The sequence below is a fragment of the Chrysochloris asiatica genome, unplaced genomic scaffold (genome assembly GCF_000296735.1).
Source record: "Chrysochloris asiatica unplaced genomic scaffold, ChrAsi1.0 scaffold00122, whole genome shotgun sequence".
Classification (NCBI taxonomy): Eukaryota; Metazoa; Chordata; class Mammalia; order Afrosoricida; family Chrysochloridae; genus Chrysochloris; species Chrysochloris asiatica.
The window spans coordinates 6,202,929-6,227,401 of NW_006408640.1; the positions used below are offsets into that span (position 1 = coordinate 6,202,929).

Below are 24,473 nucleotides of genomic sequence, written 5' to 3' on the forward strand. Positions count from 1 at the left end.
GATTTCTTGCTTCTGCCACAAATTCCCTAGCTGTGAGCCTTCCAACCTTCTAAGTATTCCTTTATATGTGGTTCAGAGTTCTGGGACCATCCCCTGAACCTGCTTGGTCGGGTATTCTGTGTTGTTGTTGGCGGAGCTCTCTGCTATACATCCACCCGATCCGCCATCTTGTTTGTTCCTGTAGGTTACTTTTTGACTTACTCTTATAGGTGTTCAGTAAAGATTAGTTTCCATTGTTAACCAGCAATTATCTAACACAGCCTAAAGCCAAGCTTCAAATGATACTACAAATCTACCAGCATCATTTAATACTTCTCTAGCTGTGGGTGCCAGCCTTAGCCTGCTGTCCTTCCTACATTGGGAGACCCTCAGCAGGCTTTGTCGTCTTCAGTGTTGTCTCCTGTTTACATGCACTCTTGATTCTGGAACCCTCTAAGACTGCTATCTCGGGAGTTTTTAGGGACTGGGGAAGACAGCTGTGATCCCCAATGGATTGAAGTGAAGGGATTTCTCAGTTAGACACTTCCTGTTCAGGTGTCTGGTCTGTGCTCTTTCTAACAGCCTGCAGGGCCCATAGTGGGTACCCATATCTGTGTGGCCTCAATACCAGGGAGGGGCAGGCTAGTATGATGGGCTTAGATTTCTTACTGACAGACGTTCCTTCTCAAACGTACTGTGCTGGGTAAATACACCCTCAGCACAATCTCTCCCAGTGGTCTGCTTGGGGGCAACCACCTCCACCAGCTATATGCTGGACACTAGGAATACAACACACCTATGCCACGTGTCAGTATTTATTGAGTTGAGAATTCACACAAGGTAACATCATACAGTAAAGTATTTCCAGGGCTTAAAAAAAATGATTGTCACTCAATGTGCTTCACAAAATTTTCTTTTAATGAATAAATAATTCAATGAAATCAAAAATATTTACAATATCAACAAATGGAAAAGCTTTGGATCTTTAAATCTGTTGATCGGCTTTTGCATTTTTGAACTGAATGCCTTCCAAGCCTTTCCCTTGGAAACAATACAAATCTGATAGAAACAACAACTCAGACAATGTATCTTTGTTCATTATGTGTTTATCTGTTAGTCCTGGACTGCTAAATAAGCTTATATTATGCAACATGTTAAAATACAAATATTAACTAAAATAATATATTATCATAATGCCAGGTAGCATTCTCCACAGAACAGAAATGTACACTCAGCTGTAACAATAACAAAGGGTCACGGGTCACAAAATAATACCCCAAAGGTACAAATTCCTTCATAAGAATATAGTTGTGCTCTACGATTGACCAGCCATCTGTGCGGCGCTGCACTGCCCTCCCAGGTTGGCGGTTCCGGGCAGAGTATTTGACCAATACAGTGGTGGATGAGGGCCTGCCAGGCGGCAGCATTACCATGGGAACTGGGCAGTGCAGGCAGTTTTACAGACATTTTCTTGGGCTCTTAAAAAGAGCCAATTATGCAAAGCAAAATAAGCAGATTGAGAAGTCTTCATCTCACATAGGCAAACACCATGGAACATCTTGGCTTTGTGGTAGACTGGGTTTGCTTGCAGAGCTGTGGATGCCGTCAGCCAGAGTTCAAGTATTCCAGAGCCACCTCATAGCAGAATTTGTACTGATCCTGGAAAACAGAGGGGAAATGTAAGCTCTATTGTAGCTCAATGCTGTTTCTACTAAATCCATTATAGAACACATCAAGCTCATGAAGATTTTGAATCAGGACTGAAAATGCCACAACCACAAACACAGTTACTACTTGTAGTTGCTCCTCAGCAAGACTCATTAAAATTCCTGAAAAGTTCCAGACAAGTGGTTGATACTCTGTCCACAGAGATACATTTACCTATGAAGTGACTTCCTGAGCTTTGTGCAGGAAACTCAAGAAGTAAATGGGAAGATACTGAGGGCTTGAGGAGAATGCTTTAATGACTTGACCTCTGATTTCAGCAAACAGGGTCTCCTTACTGCCATTAGTATTAATTGATTATGTATCTGTTAAAAGATCAACTACCTTGGCCTAGTACCTGACTTTGAGACACTTGTGATCTAGTACCCAACAACTCCTCACAGGAAGAGTTGAAAAAAGGCCCCAGGAGTGGTCCCCCTTTCGTGGTGTGGGTTCCATGAGGACTGAGCAGACCTTCTGAGGACAGATCTGGAAAGAGACGGCAGCTTGGAGCTGAGAGCACCTCTCCAGGAGGGTAGAACTGATGTGCAGGATGGACTAGGTGCCAGTGTGCCCCAGTTGACCCAGTAAGGTCTGATTATGGGCTAAGTATTAGGCTGCTAACCACAATGTCACGCACGGGTCAAGCCTACCAGCTGCTCTGTAGTAGAAAGCTGGATCTGTCTGTCTGCTCACATTTAGATTTACAGTCTCAAGAACCCTATCTAGAGTTGTGATGAGTCAGAATCGGCTCTGTGGTAGTGAGTTTGGCTTTTCACTTTTAAAAGTGCCCCAGCTTGGATGAAAACAGGCATCCAAGAAGCAGTGGCAGGATTAGGAAAGGCACATGTTTTAAATCCTCTGGGGACTATTGTGTTAAGTGCCCTCAGGCCCAATCTTAATCAGCCAGTTCATTCATTTTCCTCACAGATTTTCCAGATTTGGTAACTGGGCCTGGGCGAGCTTGGGGGTGGGGGTGGGGTCACAGGTCATACAGCACATGTGTATGCGCTGGTGGGTGTTTCCCTGGGTCTGGTCTTTGAGCCAAGGAGCCAGGACAGAGCACTGAGGATTCCATCCTCTCTCCCCTGGTCACAGTCCAGTATTGGGGCAGAGGGACTCATCACTGCCTCCTTAAGGATGAGACCAGTGTGTGCAATTTGAAAGATTCATTTCTGTTGATTCAGAGTTATCACAACGGCCCCTGCCAAGAAAAAGTTATCACAATGGCCCCTGCCAAAATATAAAAAATAATAAAAAACAAACAAACATTTATTTCTGGTAGGGAACTGCATGATAATGCACTGGACCACAAGATCAGTTTGAATGACAAGGCTGGTGGTTGAAACTCACCCACCGCTCCACAGAAACCCTATACAGGGTTGCTATGAGTCAGAACCGACTTGATGGCACTTAGCAACAACATTTCTGGTTTGCTAAATTAGTTAAAAATAAATTTCCACTGTTTGGTTTTGGTCTGAGTCTTCTAATGAGCCATTCTTTATTTAAATTTCCTATTCTCCACTCCACATGCACTACTAGTCCAATCTATTTATTTGAAGATGAAGAATATAGCTGATTCCTCTTTTTACAAAAGGCATCCATCTCCAGCCCAGATCATGACACATAGTTGGAAGTTAAATGTTGATCCCATACATAGATGGATGACAAGATGTGGGTTCAATATGTGACTCAGCTCAATAAACAATTAGGCAAGAGATGGAAGACTGCAAGGTAGTATAATCTGTGTCTCCCAGGAGCTTGAAGTCCATAGAGGTTAAGATAGAAAGTAAGCAAAGCAATTACTTCAACATGCTGAAGGTACCACAAGATTAAAATCAATAGCAGTAATATCTGTTGGCCAAAATAGAAAAGACAGACAATAGCAAGTGCTAGTGAGGTGATGACAAAAATGGAACCCTCGTACACTGCTGTTGGGATTGTAAAGTAGTACAGTGCTTTGGGAAACAGTCTGACAGCTCCTTAAGTTAGTAAAGCATAGATTTAGCATATGATCCAGCATTCTACTCCTATCTACATACCCAAGGGAATTGAAAGCACAAGTCTATTTGGTGGTGGTGGTGGTGTACCTTGGAGTCAGTTCCGACTCATAGTGGCCCTGCACAGGGTTTCCTAGCCTGTAAATCTTTATGGGAGCAGAAAGCCTCATATTTCTCCTATGGAACAGCTGGTAGTTTTGAGCTGCTAGCCTTGAGGTTAGCAACCCAGCTTGAAACCACTACACTACGATAGGTCCTTCCCATATCGCTATAAAAATGTGTAAACAAATGCTCATAGTGCATTTAGTTCATAGCAACCATAAAGTGAAAACCAAATTCCATCAACAGATGAAGTGATAGACACAAACTGTTATATCCACACAGTGGAATATTATTCAGTCATAAAAAAAAAGACTGTAGTAAGACAGAAACTGAAAGAGAACACACAAGCAGGCATGTAAGCTTGCTGGCAAGCATATGAGTGGAAGACGGGGAAAGGCAGCAATGAAGAAATGGACTGAATTCAACCACATTCCATAGACTCCCATTGACCTGGAGATGAGAGAGAGAAGAGGAAGGGCTGGTTGGTTCAAAGTGTGGTGAGACCTGGGGGCTCCTGAGCTCATGGACAAGGACATAGTCACAGAGAGCTAGAGCTGAGAGTGAAGCTTCTTACAGCTGTTATGTAGTGAGGGCAGATGCACAAGAATGCCTAAACTGGCAGATAGTATCCATTTGACCTAGTGTTGATGGCTTGATAATTAGAATTTGACTAGAGGAAGATAAACAAATTTTGATAAAGGAAACAAGTATAAATTGCTACAATTTGATGAACTTGACTTATACTTATGGATGTTGTTGTTGTTGTTGTTGTTAAGTGCCAACTAGTCGGGTCCGACCCGTAGCGACCCTGTACAGGGTTTCCAAGGGTGTAAATCTTTACGGGAGTAGAAAACCTCATCTTTCTCCCGCGGAGCAGCTGGTAGTTTCGAACCGCTGACCTTAAGGTTCGCAGCCCGATTCGTAACCACTACGCTACCAGAGCTCCTTACTTATGGATGTAGTAGCTCAAAATACCAACCAAGGGGGAAGGAGTCTTCATTCACATCAAGGATCAATTCTGTCTCCTCTGTGTACAGGGTTGATAGGGGCGGGCAAGTTAGACATTGGCTACCTAAAATGAGTCAGCTATAAAGGCATGAAGTGATTGGCTTACAAGTTTTCATGAGGGAGTTTACTTTCAGAATATGCTGGGGAAGGTAGAATTTCCAATGAATAGTTTTTATCTTGTTTAGACGGGTCTGGTGAAAGGATATGGGGTTAAAATTCTTATGATTCAATAGTGAATTAATTGTTATCATGACTAATTGTGATGGTCACAACTGTAAAGGTAGAAGTTTTGTAACAAAAAGGGGGGAGTAGTTAATCTTATATTCCAGGAACAAAGGAGTATGAGCAGAATGTGGGACCCTATCCAGAGAAGCAGCGACACCAGAGATGGAGGCAGATAGAGGTGATGACATGGAGAGAAAGAGTAGCTGAGGACTCTAGACTCATGGAAAGGGAAAGGCAGTGTGCTGACGGCCAGGAGGCAGGTTTGCAGAACGTGTCCTTTGGTCGTTTAAATGATTTTATATTCCTGAGTGTTTTTGTGTACATCCAAAACAAAAAAACAAAAACCAAGGGAGTAGAAGCAAATATTGTTGAATGATGATGTACAGAGAGGATTGTAATCATTGCAATGAAACAATGAGTATAAAACTGATTTCTCCCATGGAAAATATCACTCAATTCACAATAAAAACTTAAAAAAGTAGTGTAATTCGAATACATACTTATGGTATGGATGAATCTTGAAAATATTATGGTAAGTGACAGAAATCAGATACAAAAGGCCACATATTATATATGAAATGGCCAGAAGAGGCAAATTCGTTGGGACAGAAAATATAAGGGGATATTAAAAAGTTCATGGGAAAATTCCATGTTCTTTCAATTGCATTTTCCCACAAACTTTCTGCAGCCCCCTCAGAGGTTGCCAGGGTTTAGGGTTGGGGAAAGAGAAGTGACTACTCATAGTTGCTGGACTCTTACTTGTATTGAAGGAAAGGTTCTAGACTTGTACTGTGCTGATGGTTGTACAACTTTGTGATTATCCTAAAAAACACTAAATTGTACATTTAAAAAAGGTGAATTTTATGGGATATGAATTGTATTTCAACAAAGCTTTTTATTTAAAAAAAAGGCACAATAATACCTAAAAGAACAAAGTACCTAGGAACAAATTTAATCAGGAAGGTGAAAGACTTGTATGCTGAACACTATCAAACATTACTAAAATAGATTTGAAAAGACCTAACTAAATGGAAAGACATTCTCTGTGGGTTAGAAGGTTTCATAAAGTTAATATGTCAACACTACCCAAAGCAATCAATAAATTCCATGCAACTCTCATGAAAATTCCAACAGCCTTCTTCACAGAAATGGAAAAGCCAATCCTCAAATTTATATTGAAGAACAAGGGACTGCAAATAGCTACAGCAATCTTGAAGAAGAATAGAAGAGGAGGATGCACACTACCTTATTTCAAAGCACACTAAAAAGCTTCAGTAATCAAACAGCTGAGTAGTGGTATAGTAGACATATTTTGTTGTTGTTAAGAGCTGTCGAGTTGGTTCCACTCATAGCGATCCTGTATAGGATTTCCAAGGAGTGGTTAATGAGCTTGAACCAGCAACCTTGTGGTTCACACCAACCTTGCAATCTAGTGCATTAACTCACAGAGTCACACCAGGACTCCATAATATACATATAGACCAATGGAATGTAGCTGAGAATCCAGATATAAATCCATAATCAGTCAACTGATTTTCAACAAAAGTACTAATGGAAGAGTTTCTTTAATAAATTGTGCTTGGAGATTTGGATTTCCACATACAGAAGAATGAATCCATGCCTCACATCATACCCCAAAGTCAATTCAAAATGGAACAAGAACCTAAATGTGAGAACAAAAACCATAAAATTCTTAGAGTATAAGGGAATGGTTGAGGGGACTAGTTTTTGACAACGGATTATTATATATGACAACAAAATCATAAGCAGCCAAAGACAAAACAGACCTCATCAAAATGAAATACTCTTGTTCATCAAAGGGATTAATCAAAAAGTGGAAAGACAGCCTACAGATTGGGGAAACATTTTGGGGATCTTATACCTGATGAGGGTCTAATACCCTATTGTTGTTGCTGTTAAGTCCCACTGAGTTGATTCCTGTTCATAGTGACCCTGTATAGGGTTTCTGAGCCTGTGCATCTTAGTGGGAGCAGAAAACCTCATTTCTCTTGCATAGTGTGGCTGGTGGGCTCTAAGTGCTGACCTTTTGGTTTGCAGTCTAGTGCTTATCCTACAGCACCACACCTTGAAAGCCAGGACTCCATAATATGCATACTGGGTCACTATGAGTCAGAACTGACTTGATGACAATTATATATTAGATGGTTGTTGTTAAGTGCCATCGAGTTGGTTCTGACTCATAGTGACCCAGTATAGAGTTTCAAAGGAGCAGCTGGTGAGTTTGAACCACCAACCTTATGATACATACATATTGATATACATATATATATATATATATTATATATATATATATAGAGAGAGAGAGAGAGAGAGAGAGAGAGAGAACTATATCTATATATCGTAAAGCTGAACAAGATAAACAATCCAATCAAGAATTAGGCAAAAGGGCAATGAAATGATACATGATAGGATGAATGTAAAGCTAATGTTCTCCATGCAAACTATCACATAATTCATAATAAAACATTAAAAAAAATAAAGAATTAGGCAAAAGACTTGAAAAATCAATTCACCAAAGAGGATAATCAGATGGGCAACAAACTTGAAAAGATGTTCAATGTCACTAGCCAATTGTTGTTAAGTGCTGTCCAGTCAGTTCTGACTCATAGTGATCCTGTATAGGGTTTCTGAGGAACACCTGGTGGGTTTGAACTGCCAAAGTTGTGGTCAGAAGTCCAGTGCTAATCCAATAGTGCCAGACCAGGACTCCCATTAGTCAATATTGTTAAGTGCTGTTGAGTTGGTTCCTACTCACAGTGACCCTGTATAAGGTTTCTGAGGAGCAGCTGGTAGGTTTGAACTACTGAACTTGTGGTTTGCAGTCCAGTGTCAATTCTACAGCACCACACCAGGATTCCTGCCATTAGCCAATTATAGTTATGTACCATCGAGCTAATTCTGATTCATAGCAACCATGTACAGGGTTTCCAAGGAGCAGCTGGTGGCTTTGAATCACAAATCTTGTGGTTAGCTGTCTAGTGCTTATACTACAGTGCCATTAGTCAACAGGGAAATCAAAGCCACAATAAGATATCACCTCACCCTCACTAAAATGGCAATGGTCAAGAAAATAGAAAACAAAAGGTGTTGATGAGGTTATGGAAAAACTGGAATCTTCATTAATTGCTAGTGGGAATGTAAAATGTGAAAAACAGCCATTAAGGAAAAGAGCTTGGCATTTCCTCAAAAAGTTGATCATAGAGTGATGATCCAACGGAATGCAGAAATCGTTGAACAGTATCATTAACATCACATGCAAGTAAAATTTCACTGGAGATAATTTTAAAAATGGTTAAAATCATTGACAGGGAGCAACCAGAAATTCAAGCCAGATTCAGAAGAGAACTTGGAATGAGGGATATCATTGCTGACATCAGACGATCTTGGTTGAAAGTAGAGAATAACAGAAAGATGTTTACTTGTGCTTTATTGACTATGCAAAGGCATTTGGCTTTGTGGATCATAACAAACTATAGATAACACTGTGAAGAATGTGTATTCCAGAACACTGAATTGTGCTCATGAGAAACATGTATATGGACCAAGAGGCAGACATTAGAGCAGAACAAAGGGATAAATGGTTTAAAATCAAGAAAGGTGAGCAGCAGCGTTGTAGCCTTTCACTACATACTTAATCTGTATGCTTGGCAAATAATCTGAGAAGATCGATTATATGAAGAAGACCATGGCATCAGGATTGAAGGATGAGTCATTAACACTCTGTAATATGCATACGACACAACTTTACTTGCTGAAAGTGAAGTGGACTTAAAATACTGAATGATGATCAGAGACTACATCCTTCAGTATGGATTGATTGTACCTCAATTTTAAAGAAAACATCGAGTTTCTTTTATGGTCTTCCTTATTCATTGCTCAACTTTCACATATATATGAGGAGACTGAAAATGTCATCACTTGGGTCAGGCACACCTTAATTCAAAAACTGACATCTTTGCTCTTGAATACTTTCAAGAGGTCTTTTGCAGCAAATTTGCTTAATGCAATACATCATTTGATTTCTTGACTGCGGTTACCATGGGAGTTGACTGTGGATCCAAGCAAAATGAAGTCTCTGACCATTTCAACCTTTCCTCTGTTTATCAGGATGTTATTTATAGATCCAGTTGTGAGGGCACAAATACGAATCAGTTGACCAGGTAGCTGTCGTCCCAATTTCTTGCCATAGATAAGTGAGCACCTGAAGTGCTGCCTCAGTTTGTTGAAACATTTCCATTTGTATTCTATCTATTCCTGGAACCTTGTTTGTTTGCAAATGCCTTCAGTGCAGCTTGGACTTCATTTGCTACCATCAGTTCTTAATTATATGGTATCTCTTGAAATGGTTGAGTCTGCGTATTCCATTTTCTTTTCATGTTTTCTGCATCTTTCAATATTTTGCCCATAGAATCCCTCACTAATGTAACTTAAGGCTTGAATTTTTAATTCAGTTCTTCTCAATTTGAGAAATACTGACTGTTCTTTTTGGTTTTCTAACTCCAGGTCTTTGCGCATTTCATTAAAATACTAGACTTTATCCTCTTTGAAATTTTCTTTTCAGCTCTTTTACTCCCCCATTTCTTCCATTGGCGTTAACATCTCTATAAGAGCAAGTCAGAGTCCCTTCTGACATCCATTTTTGTCTTTCCTTTTTCTTGTCTTTTTAATGACCTTTTGCTTTCTTCCTGTATGCTGTCTTTGATGTCATTCTACAACTCCTCTGGTCTTTGTTCATTTCTAATACATCAAATCTGTTCTTGAGATGGTCTCTAAATCAAGGTAGGGTATATTTAGGGTCATAATTTGACTCTCTTGGACTTGTTTTAACTTTCTTCAGCTTAAGCCTGAACTTGCATGTGAGCAATTGATGGCCCCTGGCCTTGTTTTGGCTAATAAATTTGCGATTCTCTATCATCTCTTCCCAAAGATGTAGTTAGTTTGATTCCTGTGTATGTCACCTGGTAAGCTCCATAGTGTATAGGGCCCTTTTTTGTTGCTGGAAAAATTTTTCAGTGAACATGTTGTTGGTCTTGTTATTCTACACGTGATTTCCAGCATCATTTCTAGCACCAAGGCCATTATTTCCCAACTACAATCCTTCCTCTTTGTTTCACATTTCAATCATCAGGAATTATCAGTGTATTTTGATTGCATGTTTGACCTGTTTCAGACGGTAGAAGTTGGTAGAATTCTCAGTTTTATCATCACTGGCTTTAATGGCTGTGTACATTTGAATAACGGTGGCATTAACTGCTCTTCTTTGTAGGCATATGGATATTCTTTCACAAACAGGATTGTACTTCAAGATAGATCTTGAAATGCTCTTTTCCACAGAAACCTAAGAAACTCAATTCCTCAGTGTGTAAAAATGATTTTGTACAAACCGAGTTGTGGGATTAATTTCAGTGACTACAAAGAAGCATCTCTTTACAAACCTGAAATGCGCTGGGTGGAAAAATGGAAATACAGAGGCCTTCCCCATTCACCACACAGAACCACTGCCCTGCAGGCCTGCAAGCCCTGTGCTGACTTAATTTCCAAAATGAAATACCCTCCTGTCCCTTTCAAGCAAGCTGCCAACCCCAGAGATTATGTGATGACTGGTTTCTGAATCTGAAAAATAAGTGGAATAAGAAGGAAGGTCATAAAATGGTAGCATCCCCTCCCCCAAGCGGCTGGGTAAATGCCTGAAATCTCCCAGTGTGGAAACTTGATGACACTTGATCACCAGGTACAGACCTGTGTTCTGCACAGTCTCCTCCTGCAAGTCACTTATCTTTGAATACTATAATTAAGCCACACGAGCAAACCTTGTACTTTAGGGAAAAAAGAACATTTATGCCTGTGCCCCAAGCACTCCCAATTTGTGACATAAGATGGCTCTTGGCATGAAAGGTGAAAGAAATGGTGTGAGCAGGGGCTCAGGGATGGGCCTCAGCAAGGTCCCAGCCTCGGAGAACTTCACCAAGACCCCCAGCCTCTCTTCCCACTTCTAAACACTCTCACTAAGTGAGAGAGGAATCTCAAAGGGGTGAGGGGGGAACCAAAGACCAAAGGCAAAGAGCACTTTAACAAGCGTCTCCGCACTTTGAAGGAGCAGGAGGTTGGTACAGAAACAGGTAAAGGGACCTAGGACTTCACTGAGTTACGACTGTGGGTACATGTTGCCTTGTCGGGATGGGGCATCTGAAATGCTCTGTGTGGCCTGAGTCTCAGGCATGGCCTTCCCAGGGAAGCTTCCCTCCTGCTGTGCTTACTATCTGGGACCAAGACAAGGTTCACTGTTTTGGCTGATCTTGCACCAGCAGATCCTTCAGTTGGAAAAAACCTTCTCAGCTTTGACCCTGACAGCAGGTGAAGTGGGGGTGAAGCAGTCCCAGAGTGCTAATCATCATGGTAGGATCATTTGGCTCAATGTTCCCCGGCGGTTCACCTCAGGTGAACAGTTTCTATATGACCAAGGAGACCACTAAGTTAGCATCACATTCAACAAGACAGCTATATTTCTTTGTCAATGGATGTGATGGGTCATTACTTTCATCATCTATATCTTTAAAAATTTAGAACCTTCCTCATTCAAAGCCCCTTGCAAAATCCATGCTGATTCCCTGTCCGGAGTGCTCAGTGTGCAGCCTTCTCTTGGTTAGAGGAGCACAATCTCTTCTTCTCCTTGGTAAGGGTCAGCTCAGGATGGACATGAGTCTGCTGCAGAGATAAAAAGTCCAGCCTTTCTTCTAGAAGCTAGACACTGAGTGCTGGGGGCATGTGGCAAACCATCCCCACCATCCTGCAGCAGGAACACAGAGTCTGGAGGATGCGGAGGGAAGGGAAATCAACAGAGTCCCTCCAAACCCTGCCTTAGGGACTACCAACAGTCAGGGGGGCTGAGCGTGGGTCGCGGGGTCTGCTTCTCCAGGGCTACAGATCTCAAGAGAGAGTGAATGGGCTTTGGAAGTGAGATGCCCACTGAGGATCCCCAGAGACAGCTCGCACAGCTGATGGGAGGCAGAGTCAGGCCCTGATCGTGCCTCTCTGTCTCCCCATCTGATTCCCTCCACACACACTCACATCCCACACATACTCCTTCACACAGCCTATGCGTTTCATACCACTTTAAAGCGACAGCTCTAGAGGAGCAAGTTTATTCATGTAAGTGAGTACATTAACTTTGTCTGCAACACAGATAAAACTATAGGCCCATTTTGTAGATTATTATACATGGTATTGTTCATGTTTTGGTATGTGTAATCAAAAGGAAAGCAAAGCAAAGCAGAAAGTTGCTGTTGTTAAGTGACATCGAGTTGTTTCTGACTCATAGGGACCCCGTAGAAGCTTTCTGAGGAGTGACTGGTAAGTTTGAACCGTAGGCCTAGTGGTTCAAACTGACCTTGTGGTCCAGTGCACTATCTTGCAGCATCACACCAGGAGCAAGCTGTTGTTGTTGTGAAGTGCCATCGAGTCGATTCCAACCCATAGTGACCCTGTATAGGGTTTCCAAGGAACAGCTGGTGAGCTTGAACTGCCGATCTTGCAGTTCAAATGGCTTTGCAGTCTGGCGCATTAGCCCACAGCACCACACCAGGACTCCACAGGAGCAAGTAGCCGGCTCTAAATTAGCCCACTGCCGTCCAGTCAATTCCCACTCTTAGCGACCTTATGTAGGGTTTCTGAGACTAACTCTTTAGGGGAGTAGTCAGCCTACTATTTCTCCAGAGGAGTGCTTGGTGGGTTTGAACCACTGACCTTACAGCTAGCAGCCCAACTCACAGCACTGCCAGAGCTCCTTTGCATGCACAGAAGGGGAAAACCTCAAACCATCCCATATGAATTGACTAAGGGTGAAGGCAGTGAGGGAGCCAGGCAGGCCTGTGGTACCTGTTAGAACAGCCTGTATCCCGGCCAAGCAGGGAATGAATGCTTCTCAACCACGGCTGCATTTCAACATCACCTGGCTTGGGCTCCATCCCATAGGTCTCATGACTTAACTGGTCTGGGATATGGCCTTGAGTAGTTTTCAAAGCTCCCCAGCTGATCCTAATGTGCAGCCCAGCTTGAGAGCCATTCTAGATTCGAACTAGGTTTCTCATAACCTTGGAGGCACTTTAGACATTCTGGTACCTAAACCATGGTATCAGCACAGTTCAATTGCTTTATCATTAGAGTTTAACATTGCCCAAATTTCTGTTTATTACAACTCCTGACACGAACTTCATAGTAGACCTGGTTATGCATAGCCTGCTACACAGCAGTGTTTTGACTAGTAAGTCATAAAATTGAATATCTGGGAATGATAACATCAGCAAGTTACACACTGTAATACTGTATGAGATGAGGGTCAGTATTGCTACCAGGATTCCCATTCATACATGCATGGGTTTATTCCTAACAGCATGTGTTTACACATGTCCTTGTTCTCAGTGGATGGCTGTGGACACAAACACACTTGTCTAATCTCATTATGGAGTCCTGGTGTGGCACTGTGGGTTAATGCGCTGGACTGTAATGTCAGCTTGAACCACGAGGTTGGTGGTTCAAGCTCACCGGCAGCTCCTTGGAAGCCCTATACAGGATCGCTATGGGTTAGAATCAACTTGATGGCACTTAACAACAACAACAACCTCATTAGGGTGCTTTCAAAAAACAGGTCCACAACTGTTACTACAAGAATAAGCAAGTTGCTTACCCAGGAGACATCAAGGCAAGTGGTCGGGTCCCTTCAGTGCAAACCCGCAAACCCCCTTCCAAGACTAAGACTCAATGGGAATATATGCTCTGATTGGTGACCACGTTTGTCACCGATAAGGTGAAGTGAGGGGAAAACAGCAATGAAGCTGCAAGCTAAGCCCTACAACGTTCAATAGACTCCTATGAACCTGGGTGGAGACCTGGTTGGCCAGCAGTGTGGCAAGACCTGGGGACTCTTGGGCCCAGAGTCAGTGACATAGCCACAGAGGACTAGAGTGGAGAGTGAAATATCCAGCTGATAGGAAGGGAGGGCATATGCACAAGAACACCCAACTTGCAGATAACACCTGGCTTCAATGACTAGATGATCAGAGCTCAACTAGAAGAAGAAAGAAGAGGAAAAAAAAGAGTAATCTGATACAATTTGATGAACTTGATCTACACCTATGGATGCAGTAGCTCAAAAGAGTGAACAGATCTTTACAGCAAGGATCATTCCCACCCTCTCCATACATAGAGTAGACAGGGACGGGCAACTTGGACATTGGCTACCCAAAATAGGGGAGGGGCTACAAAGGCAAGAAGTGACCGGCTTACAAGCTTTGAAGAGGGAGCCTAGATCCAGAGGGTCTGGAGGAAGGTAGAATCTCCGCTGAGTAGTATCCAATCTGTCTAGGTTGGGCTGATTAAATGAAATGCGGATGGGTCTCTTGTGATACAATAGTGAATAATTGTTATCAGGACGATTGTGAGGGTTGGAAATGTAAAGGTAGACATTTTATAGCAAGGAGGGGAGTGATTAACTTTCCAGTCTAGAAGTGGAAGTCCCTGGGACCATCAAGGGAGAAGAGCAGAGAGCAGGACCCTATCCAGAGAAGCAGTGATGCCTGAAATAGAGGCAGAGATGATGATGTGGAGAGATGGAGCTGTTGGAGACTTTAGACCCAGAGAGAGAGAGGGGCTGTGTGCTGACGACTGGAGTGCAGGCTTGTAGTGTATACCCCTTTGGTTGGCTGATGATGCATGGGGATTGTAACCATGGCAATGATACGATATACGATAGAATGAATGTAAAACTAGTGTTCTCCCATGTAAACTATCACATAATTCACAATAAAACTTTAAAAAAACAAAACAAAAACAGGTTCAATCAAAACAGTCTCCTGAGAGGACCTGCTGGGACAGTTAAATTCAAGGTAGAGGGGTCAGTTCAGAAAGTTATGGCAACTGATATCTGGGATCGATCCCAAAGGGAGCATTTTGATAGATTTACCTGAAGGGCACAGGACAATCATGGGGGCGTATTAGGAAGAAATTTTAAGAAAATTGAGAACTGCAATGGTGAGGAAAGTTGTGCTAACACAATTTTTCCCATCGCAACAGTACACAGGCTCATTCTTCATGGGCAGTGAGGGCTGTCCTCCAAGAATTTTGTTGGGAAACCGTACCTCATTTGCCCTAGAGCCTTGATCAGGTATCTTTTTATTTTCTAAACCCCAAGAACATTTAAAAGGTACACTTTTGAGTCCCTGTAGGAATAACTACCATTCTGACTTGGTGTAAATTGAACAGGGCAGAATTTTTTGACAAGAGTTAGAAAGATGGAAACGTTATCTATGGAAATATTTTCTGCTTTTTGTTTTTGGAATATGATGTTAACAAATGTTTTGACTGAGTATTGTTATTGTTGTCTGGTAGATATAGAGGAAAGCATGACTTTCATGTCTGGGTCTCCACAATGCAGAATCAAGAGTTAACGAGGACCACAAGATTCAAAGTGTCCAGGCAATTTATAGAAAACTCAAGAAAAGTTTGGGATTTGTATACTGGGAACTAGGCCAGTCTCTTTTGGAATTCAAGAGTCAAGAGGTACCGACTGACATGTAGCTCAAAACCAAATGATTGCTTGCTGTGTGCACTTGCCTTAGGGGGCAGGGGGAGGAATGCTGTTCATTTAGCCCATTCATGGACAGGCATCGTGGAAGGGCCCCATTTAGCCGACACAGGACCAGTAATACTCCCCTAAGTAAGATTTTTCCCTCAAAGTCTGTGTCTTTTAAAACAGACCTCTGGAAACTTCAAAAGCCTAATGTAGGAGACAATGGAGAGGAGAAATGGTTTCCCCACAACCAAGATCACTTCCAAGGAACCTGTGTGCTCTGTGTGACTCTCTCATGGAAAGCACAGGCAGACTGTGCCATTCTGTGTTCTCTTGGGGCTCAGTTCTTTGATGGGGTCTTAAGGATGCTTGAAGATGGATAACTCAGAAGCTGGGCTGAAAAAGAGGGCCAGGAGAAAGCCACTGGCTACAATATCTTGTGTTAGAAAGGTTTTTGCTCCACTGGCAATGAACAGGCTTTCCTCCAGAGCCCTTCAAACTACAATTTTCAAAAAACAAATCTTCAGAGCCTTCTGGACCCCTCTTGAGAATGTCATGCTTCAAGCCAAATGGATGACTTTTGAAACTCAGGGGCAATTCAGAAACTCAGAGCTGCAGAGAGAGGTGGAGACAGGTAAACATGCTGATTCTCTGCAGGCCTGACTCATCCTTAGGCCAGCTGGTACAGAAGTGCTTGCCTGGGCTGTTGGGTACATGCTGTGGCAGGCACCCTTCTATGAAGGCACAACAAGAAGATATGACACACTTTTTTTTCAGCTGCTGGTATTATATCCTTTGAAAAAAAAAGAGCAGGTCTCAGATGGCCTTTTACAACCAATAAAATCATATCCGATTTTAAGCACCCTGACCTAAGTTAATTAATTCCCACAGACAAAACATAACATATGTGTGAGTACCAAACAAAATAGAAATTGTACTTACAGGCAAAACCAAATAAAGACAAGCACCGTTATTCAATGAAGGATGCTCGAACCCACTGCACAGAGCTCTGTGACCTTTTTCTCCAGTCTCCAGATTTTATCTACTACCCTGCTAACAGTTACCATGGCAAAATATCAGACACATTTCTCAGAAAATTGCAAACCTTTCCTACCTTCCTAAAACTTGTGCTGACCCTCAGAGATTTGGGCATCCAGAGAACCTACTAGTTCCACTGGAACTACACATAACTGGGGAAACAATCAGATTAACACAGGATTGTGGGCCAGGATAAGAGGCTCTCTTCTGGTACAACTACCAAACTCTCCATTCATTTCATGAAAAACTGCCATTGTCTCACATCTGCACCACTGATTTGGAAAAAAATCATGTTGTATCTGCCCATGAAAATCCACGAGTGGTAAATGCTGCAGCCAGAGCTAGAAGAAAGGCTTGGAGGGTCTATTTCTAATTTTACACTTAATTCAGGTGGCAGTTAGAAAGAAATGACATTTTTATCAAGATCAGCTTTCCCCAAGTATCAAAATTTAGAAGCTACTCATCTGTCCATTGGAAGCATTCAATACCAAGTGAAGTCACTGGTAGAATACTTTAGTTGATGCATTTGTTTCCCTATTCTGCCAGCATTCTGACCTGTACTGACTGATTGTATGATTGGTGGTGGTGATGTGCCGTGGAGTCGATTCCGACTCATAACGACTCTATACAGGGTTTCCGAGGCTGTAAATCTTTACTGGAGCAGAAAGCCTCATCTTTCTCCCGCGGAACAGCTGGTAGTTTCGAACTGCTGACCTTGAGGCTCTCAGCCCGATTTGTAACCACTACATATGTGGACCCCTCTACCAGCTCAGAAGACTGGGGGTTCAGGGGTAGTGAAACTCTTAAAATTCATTTGTGTGCCAGGGAGGGATGTATCCTCTGCCTTCCAGGAGGAGTTACTTCCAGTGAACCTACACATTCAGGGTGCCAGGCAACTTTTCATTGACTCCACATTTAATCTCTTAGTATTTGAAAGGCACTTAGAACAGTGCCTGGCACCTGATAAGCAGCACACGAATGCTAGATGGTAGATGCTCTTTCTTTTCATTCTTGTCGTCCTCTGACTTGCTAGATAACACATCACACTGGCCCAGGTGGCCCTAAAACATCCTGCCCTGAAGACACCCACACTATCAACCATCACACTTCTCATGGATACAGTTTCTAAATACTTTCCCATTGAATACCCTCAATAAGCTAATATTATCTCTATTCTACAAAACTAAGGATGTTAAGTGACTTGTCTTAGGACAACTAATTTTGCTAAGACACTTAACTTTGCACTAGCAGGCAAGCCTATGCTAGAATTTGTGGACTTTACTGGAAGGGAGGCGTTGGGGAGTACTCTCCTTTTGGCCACAGAAGCCAATGCAGTAGCTGCTAATGGTAGTAAGAGAGTGACCCCTGCCAAGTTCCCTGGCCAACACATGTTTCCTGGAAATAGACAAGCTCCTCAAACATAAGGCACATATCTGGGAAAAACAGCTGCCACAGAGTCTGGAAAGGAATCATGGTAACTCAGTGGATTACCATTGGACTGCTAGCCACAAGGTCAGCAGTTCAAATCCACCAGCTGCTCCATACGAGAAAGATGAGGCTTTCTACTCCTGCAAAGATTTACAGCCTTGGGTTGCTGTGAGTCAGCATCGATTCCCCACAGAGGCTGCCTATGGGGACCAGGACTGGGCTGCACCTCAGGAACCGGTCATCCCTGTAGTCCCAGCATTACCCAGCCAGTTTCTCAAATTTTGGATGGGGACCATGACTACTTGCTCAATATTAACTTGAATCTCAACTCTATTTACTCCCTTTAATTAAAAAAATATATATTTAATCTCAGAACTACAACCTTGTGGACTGCGAAATACAGCCCTTGTCAACATGGGGTCATTTATTCCTCACACCGTTCTGTTCTGTCTTTCTTACAACCCTGGGATTCGTCCGGCAGTTTTCTGTAGATCCTTTCTCTCCTAACAGAGAAGTACAAAAACCTCATGTAAAAGCTTCCTCCTTTAAGCTCTTCTACTATTCTTGAGTCACAGTGGTTGGCATTTCAACAGCTTTACAAAAAAGGAGACTTCATGCAATACTCTCAGAAAATAATTGCACAGCATCCTTTGTTTCTCGACTCCTTTAATCCTTCTCTCAGATATGGCCACCATAATTAAGTGCAATATTCTGGATGTCAAACTAAAATTCACAGCTTTGATAAATATTAGGTGATTAAGCTATTTATAAAATGTATAATTTGGAAATCTGGCATCACATTTTGCTATGATTATTTCTTCTCTAGGAAGACTAAGTGCTTAGCCACGTGGAAGGCACTGCCAGGAGGGGAAATTAATAAGGATGTGCACTTGTGAGTTTCAACTACTTCTACATTTCAAACAAGTTGAGGCAAAATCTCCTTGTGAAAAAATCAGACAGAGGGAGCAGATGAAACCCTTCACAAATGTAGAGATTACATTATACTGTTGAGATTTCGTTTCCCAGCAGACCTGACTGAACACTGGCATCTGCTGCAGGCTCACAGGGAGATGCTCTAGTTACAGAAAGGCATGCTCCTACCAGAAGATCCACCATGTTGGGCTTATTGTTCCTCAGTGTCTTCACTGCGTGGAAGACGTCGACCGCCCTCTGGTGCCGCAGCATCTCACAGACAATGCTGATTGCACAGAACGTCCCACTGCGACCTCCGCCGTTTCTGTCATAAAAGAAATAAAATGGTTTCTTGACTTTTGTTCTCACTCAAGCCACAGAAACGTGCCAGCTAAACTCAAGTAGTTGGTAATGATGCGGGCATCTGAGGCAGGTGAGGCAAAGGAGCCAATCTGCCACAGCATTTGGCCTACAGTTCATCTGTATCCAGCTGAGAACCCAGCATGCTCTCCTTCATCATCTCTGCAATGGCCTTAGCAGACAGTACCTTGCTATCTCTAATGCTAACATCTGAAATAACGACACTACAGTATCAAAGTCCTGGTGTGATGCTGTGGGCTAATGCACCAGACTGCAAAGTCAGTTGAACTTCAAGGTTGGTGGTTCAAGCTTACCAGCTGCTCCTTGGAAACCCTATACAGGGTCGCTATGATTCGGAATCAACTTGATGGCACTTAACAACAACAACAACAGCAATGACGACATTATCAAAGCCATGAAATAAACATTGGTGCAATTCTCCTACTACCAATGAAATGACAGATGTTAGTCAAATGTCACCAGTTTTTCCACCAATGTCTTTTTTCTGGCCCTGGATCCAAACCAGGATCCCACATTGTATTTATTTGTCATGTCTGGTTGCTCTCCTCCAATTTGTGACTGTCTCAGCAATTCCTTGTCTTTCTTGCCCTTGACACATTTGAAGGGTATTGATCAGCTATTTTGTGGAGTGTGTCTTTATTTGGGTTTGTCTGCTCTTTCTCATGACTGGAATCAGCTTATGTATTTTTGGCAAGAATATCACAGAAGTGGTATTGCAAGGTCTTCAGAAGACATTGATTAAGGGATCATGACATTTATTGTTGTTGTTGTTAAGTGCCGTCGAGTCAGTTCCGACCCATAGCGACCCTGTACAGGGTTTCCGAGGGTGTAAATCCTTACGGGAGTAGAAAGCCTCATCTTTCTCTAGCGGAGCGGCTGGTAGTTTCGAACCACTGACCTTAAGGTTCGCAGCCTGATTTGTAACCACTACGCTACCAGAGCTCTGTCTTATTACTAGTGATGATAACCTTGTTCATGTGCTAAAATGGTGTCTGCCAGATTATTCCTCTGTAAAGTTACCATCTTTCTCTCTTGGGAAAGACTCATTGGTGGTCTGCAAGTATCTTGTTTCTCCACCCAATAATTTGAACATCCACTGGTGAACCTTGTTTGCAACAATTTTCACCACAATTGCCTAATGGTAATTCTCTAGTTTCCTCTTTCCTTTGACATTTATTTGTTGACATTTTTCTGTAAGAAACAGCTCTTCCCATAGTCTCAGGACATCTAGATCAATTGGTATAACTTAGTTCATACAGCTTATGTCTTATATCATAGTTTGGTGAGTGGTATTGAGGGTCTTAAAAGCTTGTGAGCAGCCATCTAAGACACAACTATTGGTCTCTTCTCGCCTGGAGCAAAGGAGAGTGAAGGAAGCCATTAGACCAGTTTCCGGTAACTTGAGATCAGAAGAACTATATGGTACTTGCTTATTAATACTACCCACTTATCTGATTGGAACTGCAATAGAAGGCCCTCTATAGAATGGGTGAAAAATGTAGAACAAAATTCAAATTAATAAAAAGACCATACTTATGGGTTGATAGAGAGACTGAAGGAACCCTGAGACTATCATTCTAAGTCACCCTTCTAACATGGAACTGAAGTCACTCCTAGAGGCCACCTCTCTACCAAGTAACAGACTGGCCTATAAAATAAACTCTAACACCCATGAGAATGTGCTTCTTAGAATATGGGACAAGTATATGGGACTACAACGGCAACCTGTACCCCAAAGCAAAGGTGTGAAGGCAGGAAGGGGCAGGGAATGCAGACACTGGGAATGGGGAGAATGCTGACACGCTGCAGAGGTTGTAGCCAATGTCACTCAGCAATGTTCTATGAATTATGGAAAACTGCATAAACTTTCTTCATAAAGTGTTTTTAAAAATGTTCTTTATAGCTAAAGGACACAATATCAAGAATAGAGCTGTTTCTGATATTCATAGACATCCACAATAGATTGCTTTATTTCTGTGTACTTCTTGGAACAGTATTTTAGAACTATAATTTTCCTCTTTTTCTTCTACTTGAGTATCCAGAAATATTCATTGAACTTATTATGTATATTTTAAATATTTGAAATGCCTTGTGGCATTTGATTAATCTCTGAGAATACTGTATGTTTAATATTTACTGTATGTGATTACAGGATTATGAAACTTCTGAAATATTTAAATATGAAAAACACAATAATAAAGAAACAGCTGTCTCCTTTGCCCTATTCAAAATAGTTTTTACATTTATATAATACAAATATTACTTACATTGGAATGGACTTAAAGACATTAATTTTCTTCTATGAGTTAATAACGGAGAGAACCAATATTTATTTTGTTGCTCGTATTGTTCCCAGTTGGACCATTAGGAGCTCCTTCTGTTAGGTTCCTGCATTCCTTTGATAGGCCCACTTCCTTTTTGAGCACTTCCTTACTTTCTGTAACCATGAGATGTCCCAGGTTCATCCTGTGTTTTTCCTGCACCAACTACAAAATAAACCACGTCTCCATGGATCTATAGGCTCCTATTAGTTTATTTTATTCCATTTTCAAACAACTACAATGTCATTATCATGCCTAAAATAAATAAACACTGTTTTAATATCATCAAGGCTCTAGTTAGCGTTCAAGTTTCCCAGGTTGCTTCAGCCATGTTCTTACAGTTGCTTTATTCAGCTCTATACACTGCATTTGCTTAGCAAGTCTTGCAAAATATTTGAATCTGTAGAGTTTTCTTCCTCCTTTTTCCTGGCAATTTGTTGAGAAAATTGAGTCATTTGTCCTATAGATATACCTGCATCCTGAGTTTTTCTCATTCACTCTATCTTTGTGGTATCATTTGTCATGTTCCTTTCTAACCTATGCTTTCTGTAAACTGATAGTTAGCCTCAGGTCTTGATAGGGATTTGGGATTGAATGATTGACAAGGATGCTTTCATTAGGAGGCAGGCACAAAATACCTGGTTGTCCCTCCTTTTGTTATTTTAAGATTGATCATGGCATTTTCTGGATCCATTTTAGAGTGCCAAATCACCTTTCAAAATAAGGTGTAATATGTCTACAATAGAGTCTACAAATGGTAAGCTTATATCTCAGTTCATTTTCATGCATGTGCATACCATGTGACCATCATCCATATGTGTCAGCACTATCAAAACCATCACCACTGTTACAGGTAATTTCTGTTCTCATTGCTAGCCTGCTTTTGAATTTTGTATAAATGGAATCACACAGTATAAATCCTTTTGAGCTTTGCTTCTTTTAATCAATAGTATCTATGTGAGCATAAACTATGTTGTTGCATCAGTAGCAGAAGTTCACTGAATGAATATGTTATTGTTGTTGATAAGTGCCGTCCAGTTGACTCAGACTCACAGCGACCCTGTAAAGGGTTTCTGAGGAGCAGATAGTAGGTTTGAACCTTAGGCCTTGAGGTTTGTAGTTCAGTGCTTATTCTACAGTGTCACAATGAATGGATATTTGTTGTTGTTTGCTGTTAAGTGTTGTTGAATCGGTTCTGACTCATAACGACCCTATGTAGGGATTCCAAGGGAGCGGCTGGTGAGTTTGAACTGTCAACCTTTGTGGTTCTGCACTTATTCTACAGTGCCACACCAGGCCTCCTAACTGAATGAATATGCTGCTGCTGCTGCTGCTGTTAAGTACTGTGGAGTCGGTTCCGACCCGTAGTGACCCTGCGGAGGGTTTCTGAGGCTGTAAATCTTTACGGGAGCAGAAAGCCTCATCTTTCTCCCACGGAACAGCTGGTAGTTTCAAACTGCCGGCTTTGAGGTTAGCAGCCGGATTTGTAACCACTACGCTATACTGCTGTATAATTTAGCTGGTGATGATGTGAGTGGCTTCCAGTTTTCAGGCATTATGAGTAAAGCTACTATACACAGACATGTCTTGTGGTGCAGACGTGTACGTCTCGGAACAGAGAACTCCATCAGAGTAAGTGTGTATTATGCTTTAGTAGATGCTGTCAGACAAGTCTAAAGTTCACTCCGTATGAGAGTGGGTGGGAGTTCTGCTTATGCTACATCCTCACTAACAGTTGGTATTCTTATATTTGTCTACCTGTTTTTTAATTTCCAGTCATTCTGCTGAATATGTCATGGTATGCAATCCTGGAATCAGTGAGTATTTTCCTGAAAACTAAAGATGGTGAATACTCTTCCTATATTTCTTCACTCTTTGGATATTCTTTTTAAATGAAGTAACTGTCAAGTTTTGTGTCCATTTTAAAGAATAAGGTTTTCGGTCTTTCTCCTATTGACTCACGCACAGTTCATAGACTTTCTGACCTTAAGTTTTTTGTCAGATAGGTGTTATATCATGAAAAATGTATTCCACTCTATCTTTTGATAAATAAAAGTGTTTCATTTGGATAAAGTCTAGCTTATCAACAAGAGGCCCTGGTAGTAGAATGGGTTACCCATTGGGCAGCTAACTGAAAGGTCTGTAGTTCGAATCCAGCAGCCACTCCACAGGAGGAAGATGAGGCTTTTTGCTCCTGCAGAGAGTCACAGCCTTGGAAGCCCTGTACAGAGTCGCTCTGACAGTGTATTTTCCTTTATGGATGGAGAGCTATGTTCTATTGAACAAATCTTTGATCAGCTTATGGTTATGAAGATTTTCTGCCAAGTTTTCTTCATGAAGCTTTGCTGTTTTTCTCTGCACATTTTGGTATAGGCTCCATCTGGACTTGACTTCTGTATTTGGTGTCAGGAGGCAGAGCAAATGTTCCCAACAGTCTCTTCCCTGCTGCCTCCATTGGCTGGGCTGGTTCTTATAAATAAGTCACTCTAAGGAGTGCTCCTGGATTTTCTCCTCTGCTCCACTGATCGATTTTCTATCCTTGCACTAGTGACACACCATGTTTCTTCTGAAGCTTGTCAAAGATCATTATCTGCATCCATTATTTTCATGAACATTTTAATTGATCATTTCTTCTGGTTAGTTATATTAGATGGCAGATATGCACAAGAAAATAATCATCAACTATTGGTTTACCTTGAATAGCAAGGTAAACAAACATAGCAACTGATGTTTGTGTCTACGGGCAGGTACTCAACCCACAGCCAGCAGGTGGCACTACAATATGCTGAA

At 41.8% G+C, this 24,473-nt stretch overlaps 1 protein-coding gene across 2 annotated transcripts in view; it reads right to left on the reverse strand.

The window, feature by feature from the left end:
• Positions 1 to 874: 874 nt before the first annotated feature.
• Positions 875 to 24,473, reverse strand: part of PTPRM (protein tyrosine phosphatase, receptor type, M) — an 840,546-nt gene continuing 816,947 nt past the window's right edge. For both annotated transcript variants that reach the window (XM_006868703.1, XM_006868702.1), the window contains 2 exons: positions 19,171 to 19,306; positions 875 to 1,638 (listed from right to left, as the gene is read on the reverse strand). In XM_006868703.1, the coding sequence (XP_006868765.1) occupies positions 1,585 to 1,638; positions 19,171 to 19,306 (190 nt within the window). In that variant the 3' untranslated portion in view covers positions 875 to 1,584. The remainder of the gene's footprint in view (positions 1,639 to 19,170; positions 19,307 to 24,473) is intronic.